We start from the raw sequence: 17,644 nt of genomic DNA on the forward strand, positions 1-17,644 counted from the left end.
GCCAAGGGGGAGGACGTCGTTAAGTGTGTGGGTGGTGGCCCCTGCCTAAGCCCGTCCTCTCCTCTCTGGTTGCAAGGCAAGCTCTGGTCCCTGCTTGTCCTTCCCTCTCCCACATTCTTTCTAGGGACTTTGAGCAGAGCTGGCACACCAGGGGCAGAGGATGGAGGGTGGGCAAGCTGGGCAGGTGGAAACTGGACGTTTTTAAGCTCTGAAGTGTTTTACTGTACTGTGTCAGTGGGGCTCCTTTCAGCTGGGGCCTGCCCTTGCCCACCTGCCAGTGAGGAAGAAGCTGTCCGCAGCCTGGCAAATGGCTGTCACAAGTTAACAGACCATTATTTGGGAATCCAAGGATTGACAACTGGGACCACAGGTGCAGAGAAAGCAATAAAAGAAAAAAAAAAGAGTTGTGAAGGTTGAGTTCTAATTCTATCTTTTTGTGTGATGAAAAATGAGACTGAACATAAGGCAAATTCTTCCTAATTTGATAGTCTGGCTTCTTGGTCCCATTGGGCCTGGAGCAATGGTTGGTTTGAGTTAGGCTTAGAGAGGTGGTTAATGCATGCCCTGCTTCCTGGTAGCAATTTCTGGACATTTTATAGCTATCGTTCTGTAAGTTTAGGCGCCTAGTTGTTTGGTACCTGGTTCTGGGGTGATATAATATTGGCTTGATATGTGAGCGTTAGATAAAGGAGGTGGTTGGGGGTTCGAGCTCTGGGTTGAACTGGTTTTCTTATCAAAGGCATGCTCTTGAGCAAATTGTTTGCTATCTCTAGGAATTTGCTAACCCTGAGAAAGGCAGTCAGTCTCTCCCCAGGTCCACAAGGTTCCCAATGGTCAAAGCATCATAAAATACAGAAAATAAAAAAATATGACTAATACAGCAAGCTAAAGAATGAGTCTCTCCACCATCATACTGAGTGCCAGAATTATTGGGGCCATTTTATAGCTTCTGGGCCTTCTCTCAAAACTATGCTGTTCAGGACTCGGGATTCCGCCCTGTGAGTATTTACAGAAGTCATTCTCACCATTCCACACGGGCTTTCTTGACCCACAGCAGTTCTTTGCTTTTTCAGGAAACAAACGGGATGAAAGTCCAGGGCTGGAACTTCCTCCTTGGTGTGTTTGACAAGGACTGACGTACTCTAGGCCCTTTGAATCCCGGAAGTCCAGGACACACCCGACCTCAAATGCAACGTCCAGAATGCTGGAGCGTAGGTGAAAGGACAAAATCCAGAAACGTTTCGACATGAGGGACCCACTGACCGATTGTCCGGTGAGTAGCTCAGTGTGGTTTGTGTGCCTGCATGCGTGTGAGAGAGAGATGGAGGGTACATTCATATGTTAATGGATTTTTACTAAAGAAATCTGAGACACTTAGAAACCAAACCGGTTTAGATATTGGCTGTGGTACAAGAGTTTCTGGTTTTTCTCTGGCTTAATTTGAAGCAGAGCCTTTTCTAGGAAGTGAAAGGACAGGTAATTGTCTTTCATTCTCATATTCTTGGAAAAAGTTTGAGTGAGTATAGATAGCATCATATTTGGATGCAGATAGCGGCTGTTTGGAAAACATTCTAAAGACACATACGAATGGTGCCAACGTCATGTGTGGCGTGGATACAAAAACACACAGAATGTCTGCAGCCAATTTTTGGCTCTAAGAATAAAGTCAGGGAGGAAGGTTTTTGCATTTTTTCCCCCACATCATTTAGAGTCAAAGTTTGCAAGTCCTACGGGAAGAAGGACAGACTCTCCAGCCTGTCTGGACTGTGGTGCTTCTCCAAGTGGCTTACCAGTGTGTTTGCTCCAGTTCTGGGAGCGTTACCAAAAATAGAAGATTGGTCAAAAGTCCAAAGACACTGCAAGGTCGTTAGCAGCAATAGCAGAGAAGTCATTTAGGAAATAAGAAACAACTAAAATAAAGGGGGGATATGTTTATTTTTGAAAATAAACCTAATCAAGGATTACGGGTGTCTTATCCCAATAAATGGTGCAGAAAAGCTAAAATTGGTGACATCATAAGCAAAAGGTTGCAATCACCCTTCATGTATTTTATTAAAAACACTATCTGTGGAGAGGCGGATAAATGGGGACTGTAATAAAGCCATAAAGAGAAAGATCAGCTGATGACTTTTGGTTTCCTTTTTGTTTATTCAATGAATGGAGAAAGCACGTGATTTGAAGAGATGGAACTATAGCTGTTATTCCACAAAATGAGTTCAAGGATCAGATGAGTTAAATGAGATGAACTTATAAATGACTAGTAATATTAATAATGACAACAAAGTAGACAGCTCTGCCTAGTTTTACATTTTTAAATGCAAAAACATGTGCTTAATGTAAAAATACATTCCAACAGTATAGTTGTATATAGATTTTAAGAGTGAAAATTTCTCCCTTTAATGACCTCAATCTTAATCGTCTCTCCTTTGGTCATCATGTATAATTTCTTACAGAAGTCATTTATCGTTTATTTGTTGGTTTGTTTATTTTTCTCTCCCTGAGTTTGCTTCCTTACTGAACTGTTAAACCCTCTCCTGTCTCAACACTGATGCCCTTGATGATGTTTTTGTGCAGGGGTGGCAGGTGAGGACAGGGGGCAGGACAGGTGGAGGCAAAAACTTGCCACTAATAGCCACCAAAAAAGAAAGTCAACACTAGGGGGAGAGTGCAAGAGACGAAAGAGGGAAAATGAGGCCAAGTTCAATTAACTTAAAAAAAGAAAAAGAAAGAAAGAAAGGAGCTGAAGGCCTAACATCCTTTTAGTAGGCATCAAAGCCAGTCTTCAGATCAGGAGAAATACTTTCCTGCAGCAGGCCAGGCCCCAAGTCAACCCATCACGACACTTCTGTGTCTCTTTAGAGCTCTCCCTGCCAGGCCGAATAGCTCTTTGCCCGAAGCTGGGCCATTGCCCAAGGATTCCTGTCCTTGTCCACAACTCTGAAGGTCATCGCCATGGGCTCATTGCCACCAGAGGTATCCGGGAGTCATGGGGAGACGGATATCCCTTCAGGCTGGGTTTCTGAACCCTCTAAAGTCACAGAACATTTATTTATTTGCAATTGTTTCATCTTAATCAAGTGTTCAAGTTGATTTCCTGGTACAGCCTTAGCTTGTACTTAAGGAACAATGCTTTATGAAGATGAGTCTGCAGCTTGGGAACATAATAAAACAAGGGAATGGATTGCAAATTAATCCTTCACGAAGCACTTAAGTAGTTTCATAAAAGAATCCAGAGTTTTAGCCACCTATAAAATGTCCCATTCCATGAGTCCCTAGGGTTGCACGGAACACAATTCATAAAGTCTTAGCTACAGTTCTTATCCTTGCCCACACCAACACATATGTGTGAGGAACTCAGTGCGTCACTTGAACTTCAGTGGAAAAAACAAATCTATTTGTACCAATTCTAAGTGAAATTTAGAATTTCCTTCCATTCTGAATATAGGCAACAAACCCAATACTGCTAGTAGCGTCTGTGACTTTGTAATCACTAAAAATCGAGTATTTCTCTATAACATTATAGTTGTTGCAGATGTCTAGAAATATTGTCCACACTCAGCCTGACTTAGAAATTTTGGTAATTCTTAAGACATGTTATTTATTATGTTAATTAAAAAGCAGGCATAATATCACAATTTTAAAAATATGTTTTTAATATAAATGTCTATCAATATAGTTTCCTGCATAATATTATGTTATTCTATTTTATGTATAAAAAATATTATTCTGGATAAAACAGACTTCATGAGACTACTAAAGGGGCCCATGGTACAAGAAAAAATTTTTTAAAATCTCTTTTAGGTCATGCCCTGATTGGGCAAAATAGACTGATAGCTGGGCCCTTCCACCTCAAAGTGTCTATTTTCAAATTATTGTCACCAGGGTGGTACAAAGTTTGCCTGAATTCTGTACAACTAATCTTGAGAGCGTCAGAACGTCTTTGAAGAAGATTTTTTAAAGTTCTGTTTTTGAAAAGGAAAAGAATTGGCTGTGGGCGTTGACGCTTCATTGCCTGTGTGAGCTTAGCTTCTAAACCTAAAAAATATGCCAAGGGAAATCGTCTTCAAATCCATGTGCAAGGAAATAGGATTAAATGATCCCCAAAGGAAATAATCCAGTCATAAAAAACAGCGCCTTCCAATGAAATAACGCCACAGAAATCAAGGGCAAGTAACGAGCTGTACCCAAATTGTTGCTTTTCGCCCATTCCTGTCTTGCAGTATCCAGGGAGGGACTCCATATGGGCAGCCCCTCCGCTCCCGTCAGCAGCTGCTGAAACAGTAGCAGGCTGCTCCTAGGTTGTGAGCTTCTTCAGATGCCAACCTGAGCTGCCCGTTTGGTGGCTGAGCCTGGGCCACCAGATGGTGACAGGAACTAATTCACATGATGCCAACTGAATGGCCCATAGCTTCTGAGGGACTCTGACTCACTACAGAGATGGGGGGGGGGGCAGGCTGAGGCTGGAACATGGATGTCGAGTGGCCCGCAGTGTCCCCAACATGCGTTAGTGACACGTGTCACATGCCATTCCACGTTTCTTGGGCCTCCTTTTCCTCACCTGCAAAGTAAGAGGACAAGACGGAATAGCCTGTGTTCTTTAATGTTCTGTATCTCATAATCTATGGCAGCCAGCCATGAAGATTCCAAATACTACACAGATGGCCAACAAATACATGTAATCCCTTAATTGGGGGGGCGGGGCAGTGCTTTGAAATATTTCCCCCAGTGAATCAGAATTCACTTGAAATCGGTAGCACAGTGCCTGGCATAGGAAAGGCATCCAGCAAAGCTCATTTTATTAAATTTAAGTAGAATATCATAGTTTATTTAACACTATTAGAATCAGCATTATAAAAAAAAAATATTTCCATACTAGCATCCATCAAAATAAGTTTTTCTAGAATACCTGAATTTAATAACTTCATCATGTAAACTATAGAAATTCAGAAAGAGCTGCCAGGCCAAGCTTGATATAGGCACTTTATATTGTCTACAAGGCATCTGTCTAATCATTTCATGTGCCAATTGCCTAGATTACTAAATTTTTTTAATAATGGCAATATTTATACAACAGAATTTGCTTAAAAGTGCTGGTAGAAACAGTTTCCTAATGGTTGAATGAGAAATGCCTATGTAGACCAGTTGTCTACGTGAAAGGATTTTTTTTTCTTTTTTTTTGAGGAGATCAGGAAGATCCCAAATATTCCACCACCAGTCTTCCCTTTATCGGGGGAGGGGGGGGAAAGCCATGACATTTTTCCTAGTAATCAATGATCCTAGGGAGATGCAGCATGTAATATAAATTCATATGGAGATATGAAATCAATAGTAGATTCTTTCCTGGAAAGAACATTTGGTGGGGGTGGGAGTGGGGCAAGGGGATATTCAAAAGCTTAATAGGTAGGAAAAGAACACCAAAAATTTACCTTGTATATGTTGGTGACCAGAGAAAATCCTTCTTGTACTGATGGTTGACATTAAGAAGCCATCTGTACTTCTCAGAATTCTTAAAAGTTACTATCACTCTGAATAAACTTAGTGTGATTATACTGATTAGCCATTTATAAATATACTTGTTTCTGATGGATTCTGTAATTGATTTGAATACCTAACATTTCTAATCATGCTTCTGTCCTTCACTAATGAGGTTATCTTCAGTTCTTTGGGCCTTAGCTATAAACAAGGGGGTTGGACTTGAGTGGTTTCCAAACTGTGCTCCATAGAACCCCTTCTGGATCCTTGCTGGTGGCTGGGAGTGGGGAGAGATAGGAGTAGCCACAGCAAAGGTCAAGGGATTTCAGCCCCTCGAAGCAGGTATATTCTAAGATTTTTTAATCACACACATATACACATGCACACACACACACACACACACACACACACACAGAGGACTAGATGGTCTCGGGGGGTCTGCTTTGGCATTTGTGCAGGTCCACTTTTCATGGTTTTTTTTTCTTCAAGTCTGAGTGGATGGTACACAATGAAAGTACAGAATCATTGATTCTAAATAAGGGTAATATAAATAATCTTAGCAACTCTTTTATTTACTGATGTCCCCTTTATCTCAATCTGAATCAGGGTTTATTGAGGAGTTTCCAGCACATTGTACATAGGGTCAAAGGTAAAGATTCTCTCCATTGCTGTTAGAAGCACAACGTGCCTCTCTTATCTGATTGCCAAGTTAGCAACAATGTCATGTATTGAAGAGCTTCCTAGCTTGTGTGTGCCTGGGCATTCTGGAGTTTGAGGAGTGGGTTACAGGTGTGCCTGAGATATGAATCCCTTCAATCCTGGCATTCTTGAATTGGCAGAATGTGGCTGGGGTTGGGCATAGCCACGGGCCAGTTGCCTCTGCCTGGAACAACTTTGTCCATGCACCACACTGTTCCAATTCAAACATTTTCTATGTGCGCCATGATGTAAAAAAACATTAGGAAGTACTAGTCTAGGACAGACTAGTCGTCTTCCTAAACCTAGCACTGGCAGCCCCAGGGTCAATGGAAGCCGTAGACTGTGGCTTGTTTGAGCAGCCCCTTGCTTTGGGGATGTGAATGTCCCCATGTCACATTGGATGTGAATGCCTTTGGGGAGACAGGCACTCTCCACTTTGCCACAGGCTCTGCCACTGCGGCTGATGGCAATTGAGTTTTCAATCACTGGTTTAGAAATGTTTGGGATTGTTTGGCTCCCTAAAACTAGTCCCATGGAGACAGTATTTTTTAAAATGTGCCTAAGGGAGTTTTGATGGGTTAATTAGTTCGGGAACTGCAAACACAGCCAGCCCCAACACATAGAAAAATTTTTAATTGGTTCTACTCATTTCCACTTTGGTTATGGGCAGGGGTTTCCCTACATTCCCCCATCCTTACAGTTGGTGTCCAAGGCCCCTTATTCTCTCCTATAGGGGACTGCTGTATAATGTGCACACTGTCCTCAGGTGATGGTGGGCTGGGGTAGGGGGGCTCTTCCTTTATGACATTTCATCTCGGAGTCCCTTCCTTCTACTCCTGGTTTTACTGATGGGAGGTTCTTTTCCTCCCCCACTCTGAAGGCTCCAAGTCCCTCCCATCCATCTTTCTGCTGTGTCTTCTCTCATCCCCAGCCCCAGTCTTAAGTAGTGTTTAAGAGCAGAAAAACTTACTCTGCAAGCACGCATCCAAGTACTTCTCTCTTGCACATGACCCCATGGTTTCTTTGTTGTCTTAGTTTTTGCATTGCTGAGGGCTGGAGAGAAAAGCAGAGAGGATAATACATAAAGACGCACAGCTTAATACTGTGAGATATTTCTAAATAAATCAAATAAGAAAGCTGCAGGACCTATAAAGAAAATCATAAAATTTTATTGAACATAAAATAAAATGTGAACAAATGAAAAGACTTACTATGTCCTTCGATGGGAAGTCTAAATACCATTAAAAAGCCAATTTCCCCAAATTTATACATATATGTAATGCAATTCCAATTAAGATCCCAGCAGGGATTTTAAAAAGAAGTTAATTAGATAAATGTTCACATGGAAGTATAAATACCCTGGAATAGCTGAAGAAATTATGAAAAGGAAAAAACAGTTGTTTAAAGACAGAGCAAAAGCAAAGTGTTAATACCTCTATAACTTAAGTAGTGAGTACATAATGTGTATCATTATTATGCTGTATATTATTATTTTATGAAACATAAAAATGTTTGATAATTTAAAGAAAAAAGTTAAAAAAAAACCGTACATGAGTTAGAACTAAGGCAAGCTGCATATCAGAAAAACCCCAAATAAGAATGTCTTTAAAAACATCAATGTATTCCTCTCACATGCAAGGTAAGTCCAAAAGTAGAGCGTTGAGGGCTCATGTAATGGCCTTCACAGACATCAGGCTCTTTCTGCTCTACAATCTTAGCGCATGGGGTCCAATCTCAATACCACCTTATGGCATCTACCATTATTTCCAAGTCCAGAAGGCAGAAAAGAGGAAGAAGAAGCCTTCACTGTTCAAAACTCAGTTCAAAACTTTTGCCCATATCTCTTTGGACAACATTTAGTCATCTTGTTATTAACATATACCTAAGGATGAGGGAGGCAGAGAAATGACTTTATTCTTGGGGCATGTACCCTGCTTAACACTTATGTATTTTCCTATCATGACGCCTAGGTGTGTTTTGTAGGATGCTATGAGGTGTTATAGGAAGAAAATAAACACATTAGAGAGGAATTTAGTGAACATGTTTAGGTTACATAGGAGCAAACAAACATGTAAACAAGTTTCTTTACTGCAGGACTTCTCACAATTTCAAAATGCTCAGCAAAACTTTCCCAGTGTACCTGTAAGGGGAGGAAGGAGGCCTTAATAGTATCAGATCATTCATCGATGACAGATTAGGTTTGACTGGAAATACAAATCAGAAAGCCTGGTTGCTAAACAGTGGTTTTACTTTCATGACTCTCAAAGGAAAATTATTTCTTCTTCAAGACAAAGGCTACAGGCTGGGCGCAGTGGCTCACACCTGTAATCCTAGCACTCTGGGAGGCTGAGGTGGGAGGATCACTCGAGGTCAGGAGTTCAAGACCAGCCTGAGCAAGAGTGAGACCCCGTCTCTACTTAAAATAATAAAAATGTAAAAAAATAAAAAAGACACAGGCTACAAATTAGAACCCCACTACAAATGTATTTTGCTTGCACTGCAGAGAGTTTTTAATTTTGTGAACTGTTTGCTACAACCTTTAAAAAACCATATTTCAGATGCAAATTGGGAAATCTGCCTGTCCCGGGCCACTTTCCCATGCAGCAGTGACAGCCAGAGTGGTTCCGGCAGCTGCTTCTCCAGCTCACCGTCCCACCCAGCTCCTCACACATTCCGGTGCCCTGCTGGTGCCGCAGGCACACGATTGTGCAAACCCTGCTTCAGAAATGAATGGTTTCCTTGCACAAAGCTTTGCACCCTCACTGCTGCCCTTGAGTCCCAGGCAGTTTCAGTGAAGCCATTTGCTACTACAATGTTTCTACCAAATCCTGTCATAACTTTCTGTGTTAAATTCAGAGGAAAGTTAAACTACTGCATAAAGTGAAAAGTATTTTATGTCTATGTGCCTGTTCCAATGGCCTGGATCGGGTCATTTCTTTAGGTCCTTTTTCCTCTGCAGTCCTATGTCTTTGGTTTGATGCTCTGCTAGCACCTTACACTAAGCGCTTTGTTAACTGAAAGGCTTCCTGGGCCCTAAGGGTGTCTGTGTTTATGAATGCACTCGCTGCATAAAAGATACTCAGTAAACACGAGTTTCCTCCCTTTTCTCAGTATGGTGCCCAACTGAATGCTGGAGACATCTGAATACTGGAAAGGGCTGGCTCATGGTATGAGCAAAGAGCCACTGTATGGCACTCAAACCACACAGAATTTGGGTCCTCTTACGTAAAATCTCATTATTTTTTAAGAGACAGGGTCTGGCTCTGTTGCCGAGGGTAGAACGTGGTGGCACGATCATAGCTTACTACAGCCTTGAGCTCCTGGGCTCAAGTGATCCCCCTGCCTCAGCTTCTCAAGTAGCTGAAACTACAGCATGAATCACTACCCTGGCTAATTTTTTTTTCATTTAGTTTTATTATATATTTATTTATTTTAGACATGAGGGTCTGGCTATGTTGTCCAGGCTGTCTCAAACTCCTGCCCTCAAGCAATCCTCCTGCCTGGGCTTCCCTAAATGCTGGGAGTACAGGTGTGAGCCACTGCACCAAGCCTAAAATCTTATTTTATAAAATGCAATATGCTGTTGCACCTACCAGATAGAAACTCTGAGAGACTGTTTGGGATGTTTCATTGTCAAATTCACCTGCTCTGTGTCAACTACCCTTTACCTTCTCTGTTTAGGCACTTAAAATCTATCATCATCAATGTCTACATTTATAAGTATAATTTTCAGAATGACATTATGGAGTTCTAAATCAAATGACAAAATTTTTTACTTGAATTTCTTGCATCTGTAGGCTAAATTCATATATAAATGAATTTATAAAGGTTTACTTATATATTTCTAAAGGTTTGGTTTAACCAAAATGTCCAATTCATTATTATGACATTCTTGATACTACAGTTAAATGAGACATAGAAGGGACTAGGACAAGCTTTTGTTAAGTTATTCACTTACATTTTGATATCTGAGCCAAGAAATGCTCACTTTAATGGTTCATGGTTTTTCATGAGCCTCGGGAATATTATTTTGCAGTTTGTGGTGTGTGAGAGGGGACACAAAATGGCTACGTGGTATCCTTCAGAATGTACTTTTTTCTTTCCTGGGAACAATAGGGGTGACAGGAAACCAGACTCCAAATGTACCCCACTACTTAATTGTTTGCATCCAGCCAAGGGGAGAAACAGGTAGATCAGCTTTATTTTTGAAGAGTTCTCCAAGATGTTTCATATCTAGGCAGAAGAAACTCATTCTTTATTTTAAGAATTCATCCCAAAAAGCATGCATTCCTGTGGCTGCATGATCATTTGCAATGACAGTCATTAGAGCAGCATTCTGAATTTATAAGTGCCCTATTTTGGGGAATGTACATTATCTTCCTGTTCATTTATTTTTTTGTTCTGTTATTTTTCTCAGGAAAATAAAGTATACAAGAACCTAAAGGAGTTTTCTCAAAATGGAGAGAATTTCTGCAAGCAGATCACATCCGTTCTTCAGCAAAGGTACAAAATTCAGGTTTGCAAGAAGCAGCGCCTCCTGTTCAGTTGGAGCGAGTGATATGACAAGCTGTCCTATTTTCCAGAACATGGTGTTATATTTTGGTACTCAAGAGATTGGTTTGAAGAATGATTCTCCTCTATTGCACATTTACCAATTGAGTACCATAAAAATCAAGGAACAACAGGAAGTGTTCTGCTTTGGAAGGCTCAGTCAGGTCTCTCTGGATTCCTCAGACTGAGCTTATCACCCCTTCCTGGGGTCCAAGTTGTACCTGATGTATACACTCACTACTGTACTTTCCACACTGATGGCAAGCATTAGTTTACATTTTTGTCTCCCCTCCAAGGGCAGAGGCTATGTCTTACTCATTATTGTACACTGAGCTCTTAGAGCCTGGCCTTTTGATTTCTTAAGTAAATGTCTGATGAATGAATGGATGGATGAATGAAAAGTCACTATTTTCAGTATCATCTTCTCTTAATACTAATACTAGGTGTGATCTGGTGCAAAGCTGCTCACTGTGCTGAAATGAGCACATTTAACTCAGTCGAGAAATTTACAAAAATTCCTGCTTAAAATTAGAGAACTCCAGGAATGAATTGGGTCAAAAGAGATCTTTGGGGCCTTTTTCCTACCTCCAGACAGCTCTATAATAACCCACTCTAAAGAGACCTTCAGAAGAGATTGTTTATTCTTTTAAGGTAAACCATGTCATATTCAAAATACTGTATGAGTGCCACAAGAACAAAGACACCATGCATTAATTGCATCTTGTGTTAACAGGTTGGAGGGGAGAAAATAATTTCTTTTCTTTCACTTTTTAGGTTCTTAGTTGAGATACACTCCTGAAAACAAAAGTCAGATTAACAAAAGGAAAACTAGGCAGAATTTTATCAACACGTTCCTGCTGTACTCATCTGAGGGAGAGGCCTCAGCTCAAAAGTGTTTCTCTCGCAAGGCAGTGGCTTAGGGACCTTGCTTAGATAGTATTTTGACAAAGAGCCATAAACCCTGTATAGTGATAAGACAAAGAAGAGAGTATCTTCAGGCTTCTAAAAGGCAGGAAAATGTGGGGAGGTAAATGTATGGGAAGATAAAGTGTGCTCCTAGGTGCTGCTATCTCTGAGCTCTGTTTCTGAGCTGATAAGCAAGTGTTATAAACAGGCCTGTCTTTAGGTGGGAAAGGCAGAGAGGAGGGGCATAGTGTGCCGCTGAATTCTTAACCTTTTCTTAGCTCAACAATTCCCAATGTTTTTGAGAGGAATATTTTTGTTTCCTTCAAAACCAAGACCAAAGGAGAATATTGGCTTTGTCAGGACCAATGGATAAGGCCAAAGAAAAATATAAGAGAGCTCAGACTGGCTGTTGTAATAAAGAAAAAACTGGATTTGTCAAATGGAGTCAAAGATAAAAAATTTTTAAATATGAAGCAGCCTATCCTAGCAGCTATCCTAGCAGCCTAGCAGCCTATCCTAGCAGCTATCCTAGCAGCCACACTGCTTTGATTCCATGAAAGAGAAAAGGGGAGGACCCATCTGGGAGGGAATTTCTTCTGTAATAAAATATTTTTATCAGTCTCAAAGGAAATTATTTCAAATAAGACCAGCTAGGCTGGGCACGGTGGCTCATGCCTGTAATCCTAGCACTCTGGGAGGCTGAGGTGGGAGGAATGCTTTAGTTCAGGAGTTTGGGACCAGCCTGAACAGGAGTGAAACACCATTTCTACTAAAAATAGAAAAATTAGCCAGGTGCAATGGTGGGAGCCTGTAGTTTCAGCTATTTGGGAGGCTGAAGAAGGAGGATTGCTTAAGCCCAGGAGTCTGAGGTTGCTGTGAGCTGTGATGACACCACTGTACTCTGGCCTGGGCAACAGAGTAAGACTCTTGTCTCAAACAAAACAAAACAAAACCCAGTTAACTATTCCACAAATTCAACTCATTACCTAGATTAGAAAGCACCCTCCCTCTGTAGACCAGCCAGGCATAGGACCTGGGTTGCAGTCATCTGGGCTTTGATTATTTGGTGTCTGGGGGTTCAAAATGAGTGCCTGAGGCCGGGCGCTGTGGCTCACGCCTGTAATCCTAGCTCTTGGGAGGCCGAGGCGGGCGGATTGCTCAAGGTCAGGAGTTCAAAACCAGCCTGAGCAAGAGCGAGACCCCGTCTCTACTATAAATAGAAAGAAATTAATTGGCCAACTGATATATATATAAAAAATTAGCCGGGCATGGTGGCGCATGCCTGTAGTCCCAGCTACCCGGGAGGCTGAGGCAGAAGGATCACTCGAGCCCAGGAGTTTGAGGTTGCTGTGAGCTAGGCTGACGCCACGGCACTCACTCCAGCCTGGGCAACAAAGCGAGACTCTGTCTCAAAAAAAAAAAAAAAAAAAAAAAAATGAGTGCCTGGTAGAGAGCTGAGAAGATGGAAAGCAGGGGAGAGGTAACGTCTGCTGGCAAACAGACTCAACAGCGAACTGAAAAAACTGGAGGAGCCACTGCTTGAAACCTGATGTATTGTTTCAGCCTTGTCCAGATCACTCCATATCCCCACCATGCCACAGCCAAATCTACTCTCCTTATACAGCTAGAGCCTTCATTTTTCACCTGTGTCTCTCTTGAAGTTCCTTCCTAGGGCTACCATCTGTCCTGGACCTATGAATGTGTGACACCCTCCGCCCGCATGTTCTAGAGCGGCAAACATGCTTAGCGAGGAAGAAACACTTGGGTAGCTAAAGATATCTCCCTTCATGGCTTCACTTCCTTGTGGAGAAGAATTTAGAATTCGAAAATCTAAAGAGTGCTAATGGTTAGCAAAATTACCAGCACATTCCCGGATAAAAACTGCATAGCATAAACACCAAGAACGGATCTGGTGTTTTACTTAGACCAGAAAAACTATGTTAGAGATTAGGTCATTTATGCAATAGATGCTTTTCTCAACATTTCATAGAGCTCAACTTGTACAATTAAATCATTTCCCCTTAAGCAAGATGCCATTTTTCTGGATTGCTTTATATTGATTCCAGATAAATGCACGTTTGCAATGTCTCTGCATCTTGAGCTTTCAAGTTTCTTCACCTTGCTCAGCTTTTTGATGGTGTAGTTAAGCTGCAGGATGTTTGTGCACACTAAAGGAGATGGCATTTGGGGAGAACTGTTTTCTAATGGACACAAACGCTCTATTAAATCTATGGATATGTGGCACACTATGTACTTTTAGACTGTGTTCCTGTATGCCTAAAAGGAGACCGCTTCACTTCCCAGGGTTGGGTCACTTCTCTCCAACAGGAGGGATGTGATTCTGAAGTCATTACTTCTCCCTATGTGTTCGAACTGAATTGACATAATGACTATATGTACAAAGATGAATGGTCACGGTGTAACTGGTGTTACATTCACCTTTGCTCTACCCATTCTGTGAATTTAGAAGTTACTTCCCTATGCATACAGTATTACATAAAAGGCTGATTCCCACCAGCTATCTGAAAATGAGCCCAGGGCTTACTGTCCTCTTAAATGGGTGAGCTTGTTATACATGAATCAATGATACCTGTCCCTTGTATTAGAAAGTACCTGGAAAGCCAGGGATGGGTGGTGGGGAGGGGGAGATAAAGTGGGGATGATTAATGGGTGCAAAAATACAATTAAATATAATAGTTAGATAGAATGAACAATATTTGAAACACAACAAAGCCACTATAATCAGCAATAAGTTAGGGTATACTTTAAAATAACTAAAAGAGTGGAATTGGAATGTTCCTAACACAAAGAAATGACACATGCCTAAAGTGATGTATAGCCCAATTACCCTGATTTGATTAATTCACGTTGTATGCCTGTATCAAACATCACATGTGCCCTATAAAAATATACAACTATTATGTACCCATAATAATTCAAAAGAAAAAAGAAAAAGATGAGGACACTCTTGGAGCTGGAGGAGCCCATGACAGAGTGAGCAATGTGCTCTCCCTGACACTGGATTGGTGCCAGCAGAAACAAGGATTGTCACATTAAGACACTGGAGTGAGAAGGTGTTGGAAACTGATGCTATCAAGCTTGCTCTTGCTTATTTTTAAATCATAATATTCCTTTGTCTTCAAATAGCACAGCTTTCCTCCTCTTCTTGGCAGGAAAAAAGAAAGAAAGAAACAAACAAACCTGGAAACCCAGTAGTCTTTCTAAAAGAAATTATCCTGTTACTTAAGATTATAAACAAGTAATGGGAAACCCCATAAGTCAAGCCAAACAGTAGTCTCGGAATCCATAGAGCAGGTGTTTCCAATGAGTGTAGTGACAGAAAATCATGCAGGCAAATCCAGTGGCAGCAGAATGGAAGATACAGTGAATGAGGACAGGGAGCTTTGAATTAGGGGTGCCTGCCACATGAAGTGCATTCAGTAAATACTTGTATATTGAATGAATAAACAAATGAAATACAGGTAAGGGGTTTATTATCATTATTATACCTACACTATTAGGACAAGGTCTTTACTATCCTTTGAGGTGTTCGTATTTGCAGACCCCTTTCCTGAGAGACACTGGACTGTTCTGCTCCAGAGTTCTGTACCGGCACATGGCTACAGAGGCAGCATCACAGTCGAGCTGGCAGTCCAGAGAATTTTTCCTTTCCGAGCTCAGCCGCCTTCTTGCATTTATTCTAATTGGCAGTCATAGAAAAGTGCAGTTGGTATTGAAGTACCATTTTGCCCGGATATCCTGCAATTCACGGTCACGCTTAGCTTCTTTTATCCAATTAGTTACTTCAGTTTCTTTTTTTGCAGTACCCAACTCACATTTAGCCAGAGAAACACAGAAGCACCTACCATGCCTGATGCCAAAATGATCAGGTTCGCTTTAACACAATTGCGGATCGGATTTAAAGGGACAAAGGCACATCCTCAGAAACTATCTGGGAGTGTTTGCTTCCCTGCACCCTCACAGTGAAGGTCCAAACAGGCTTTGATGGCAAAATCAGTCGCTCCTGTGTAAGGAGGATTAAGGTCAGGTTTTCAAACAGCAAGACTGCTGCTCTGGCCATTTAAAAAAAAAAGAAAAAGAAAAAAGGGGTGTAGTTGGCCAATTGTTCAATTCCTGATTCATTGCAGATACTGTTAACAAAGGAATAAAAAATTGAAATGAAATCTTTGACAAATTCTCACCTTTCTACTTTACTCATCCTGAAGGCCCACAGCCTGGGCTCCCTGGCACAGTGGTGACTTCCGGACGTATGTCACTACGCAACACGTCTAAATTGTGCTTTAAACCATTTATTCTACGGTATATGGAATGCTTCATCCTAGATGTCCCATCAAAACACAAAATCAGTATATCCAAAACAAAGTTTATCAGCGTTTCTCCAAAGATGATGTTCCCTCTGGATTTTTTACCATAATGACCAGGACTACTGCCCACCCAGTCAAGCCAGATAGCCGGGATGACCCACAGCCATGGTTCCTTCTATCTCAACTCATGACCAAGACCACATCTCTCTCTCTGCTAACCCCCCTTGATATCCGTAGCTTTCTTTTCACTTTATGGCCTGTTCCATTGTTCTGGCAAAACTCACTTAAACTCTTCTTCTGTCTCGGCTGCTGCCTTGCAGTTGTGTAGTTTGTACACTGCACAAAGCAGCTGGCTGAATGGGATGAGTGGAGGCAGAAATCCAGTCCACTCTAACTCCTTGAGTATTGCACCCTGATAGAGCTGTTTGCCTCTAGAGGACCTTTTTCTTATCCAAGTAAAGTTACCTTGACTTGTGTGCTAGCTGGGGCCCCGTCCCTGTGTTTAATGTATCTTTCCGCTCTGTGGCCATGACCCTACTTAAGACCGTTCAAAGACTCCCATGATCTTCAGGATAAAAGTCAGCCCTTGCAGTATTTTATAAAAGGACCTTTGGGATCTGAGCTCTGCCTTCCTATTTATCTTGTCTCTCTCCATCTCCCCATGACCCTATTCCCTCCTTCGTACTGAGCCACTTGCAATCCCGAGCCCATCTGGGTTCCTGCATTTGCACAACCATATCACTTATCTGGTAGATGTTGCTGCACCTTCGTTGCTGGGCTGCATTCAACACCTTCTGCAAGATCCAGTCACCCACTGTGACAGGCCTCCCTTAACTCCAGCCAGTCCCCAGTCTTAATAAAGTGCCCCTCAGGCCTATGTGCAGAATTAGCGCTTACCTCTGTTGCAGCTCGTACTGCCTGCACTGTTCACTTGTCTGTCTCCTCCTCTGGAGCCTGAATTCCTTGAGGGTCTTTGTATGCCATGAGCATGGGCCTGGACCAGAGCAGGCATCCAATAGCTGTGTCCACTGAGTGAATGAATAAGGTATGAGTGACTCTGTACCTTTGGGAGCTCATAACTTCTAAGAAGTTCAAGTTAGGTCATTTCTGAAGAGCAATAAATAGGCATGTCAAGGACATTTCCTGACATAATACATAGCACATTGTCTTGAAGAAAAGCTAGAAAAAATAAAATCATAGAAGAGACCATTTATCCAGCATAATCTGTACAACCTATAGACCAGGCCCTGTGTTAGATGTGTCTTATATTTGGTGTCTTTAATTGTCATAACCCAATGTGGCACATACTTACTCTTATCTATTTTTAATTTACAGATGGGGATACAGAAACGATTTTGAATCCCATCTGGCCCCACCCAGGCTAGGTGCAAGGGTGTCCTCCATGGAGGGCAGGCAGTTGGAGCACTGCTGTGGGGTTGCCAAATGCTCAGGGGGTCAGCTCCCTTCACAGAGCCTGTGGGTCCTCTGTGGGAAGGGACTTCACTGTCATCAAGCTGAGTGGATTTCAAACCCCATAGCCCAAGGGGACTGTGGGAGCCCTTAGGGGCCACTCAGGGGGTGAGGAGGAGGAGGAGAAGGTTGAGCATGCAGGGCTCTGTGCCCCCACTCACACCCTCTCCCATTTAATCAGGGCAACTTTATTAGCATTTATGCAATATGGTGGGGTTCTG

General features: G+C 41.9%; 1 protein-coding gene across 4 annotated transcripts in view; it reads left to right on the forward strand.

The window, feature by feature from the left end:
• Window positions 1–791: 791 nt before the first annotated feature.
• The window catches only part of NOSTRIN (nitric oxide synthase trafficking), a 58,032-nt gene continuing 41,179 nt past the window's right edge, over window positions 792–17,644 (forward strand). Inside the window, exons 1-3 of one of the 4 annotated variants that reach the window (XM_012781871.3) lie at window positions 792–998; window positions 1,074–1,273; window positions 10,589–10,674. In XM_012781871.3, coding sequence (XP_012637325.2) covers window positions 10,629–10,674 — 46 coding nt within the window. In that variant the 5' untranslated portion in view covers window positions 792–998; window positions 1,074–1,273; window positions 10,589–10,628. Of the gene's footprint in view, window positions 999–1,073; window positions 1,274–10,588; window positions 10,675–17,644 lie in introns of those variants that run through there. The other 3 variants (XM_012781869.3, XM_012781870.2, XM_012781872.2) reach the window with 3 other exon arrangements.

Source organism: Microcebus murinus, chromosome 8, assembly GCF_040939455.1.
Source record: "Microcebus murinus isolate Inina chromosome 8, M.murinus_Inina_mat1.0, whole genome shotgun sequence".
Lineage (NCBI taxonomy): Eukaryota > Metazoa > Chordata > Mammalia > Primates > Cheirogaleidae > Microcebus > Microcebus murinus.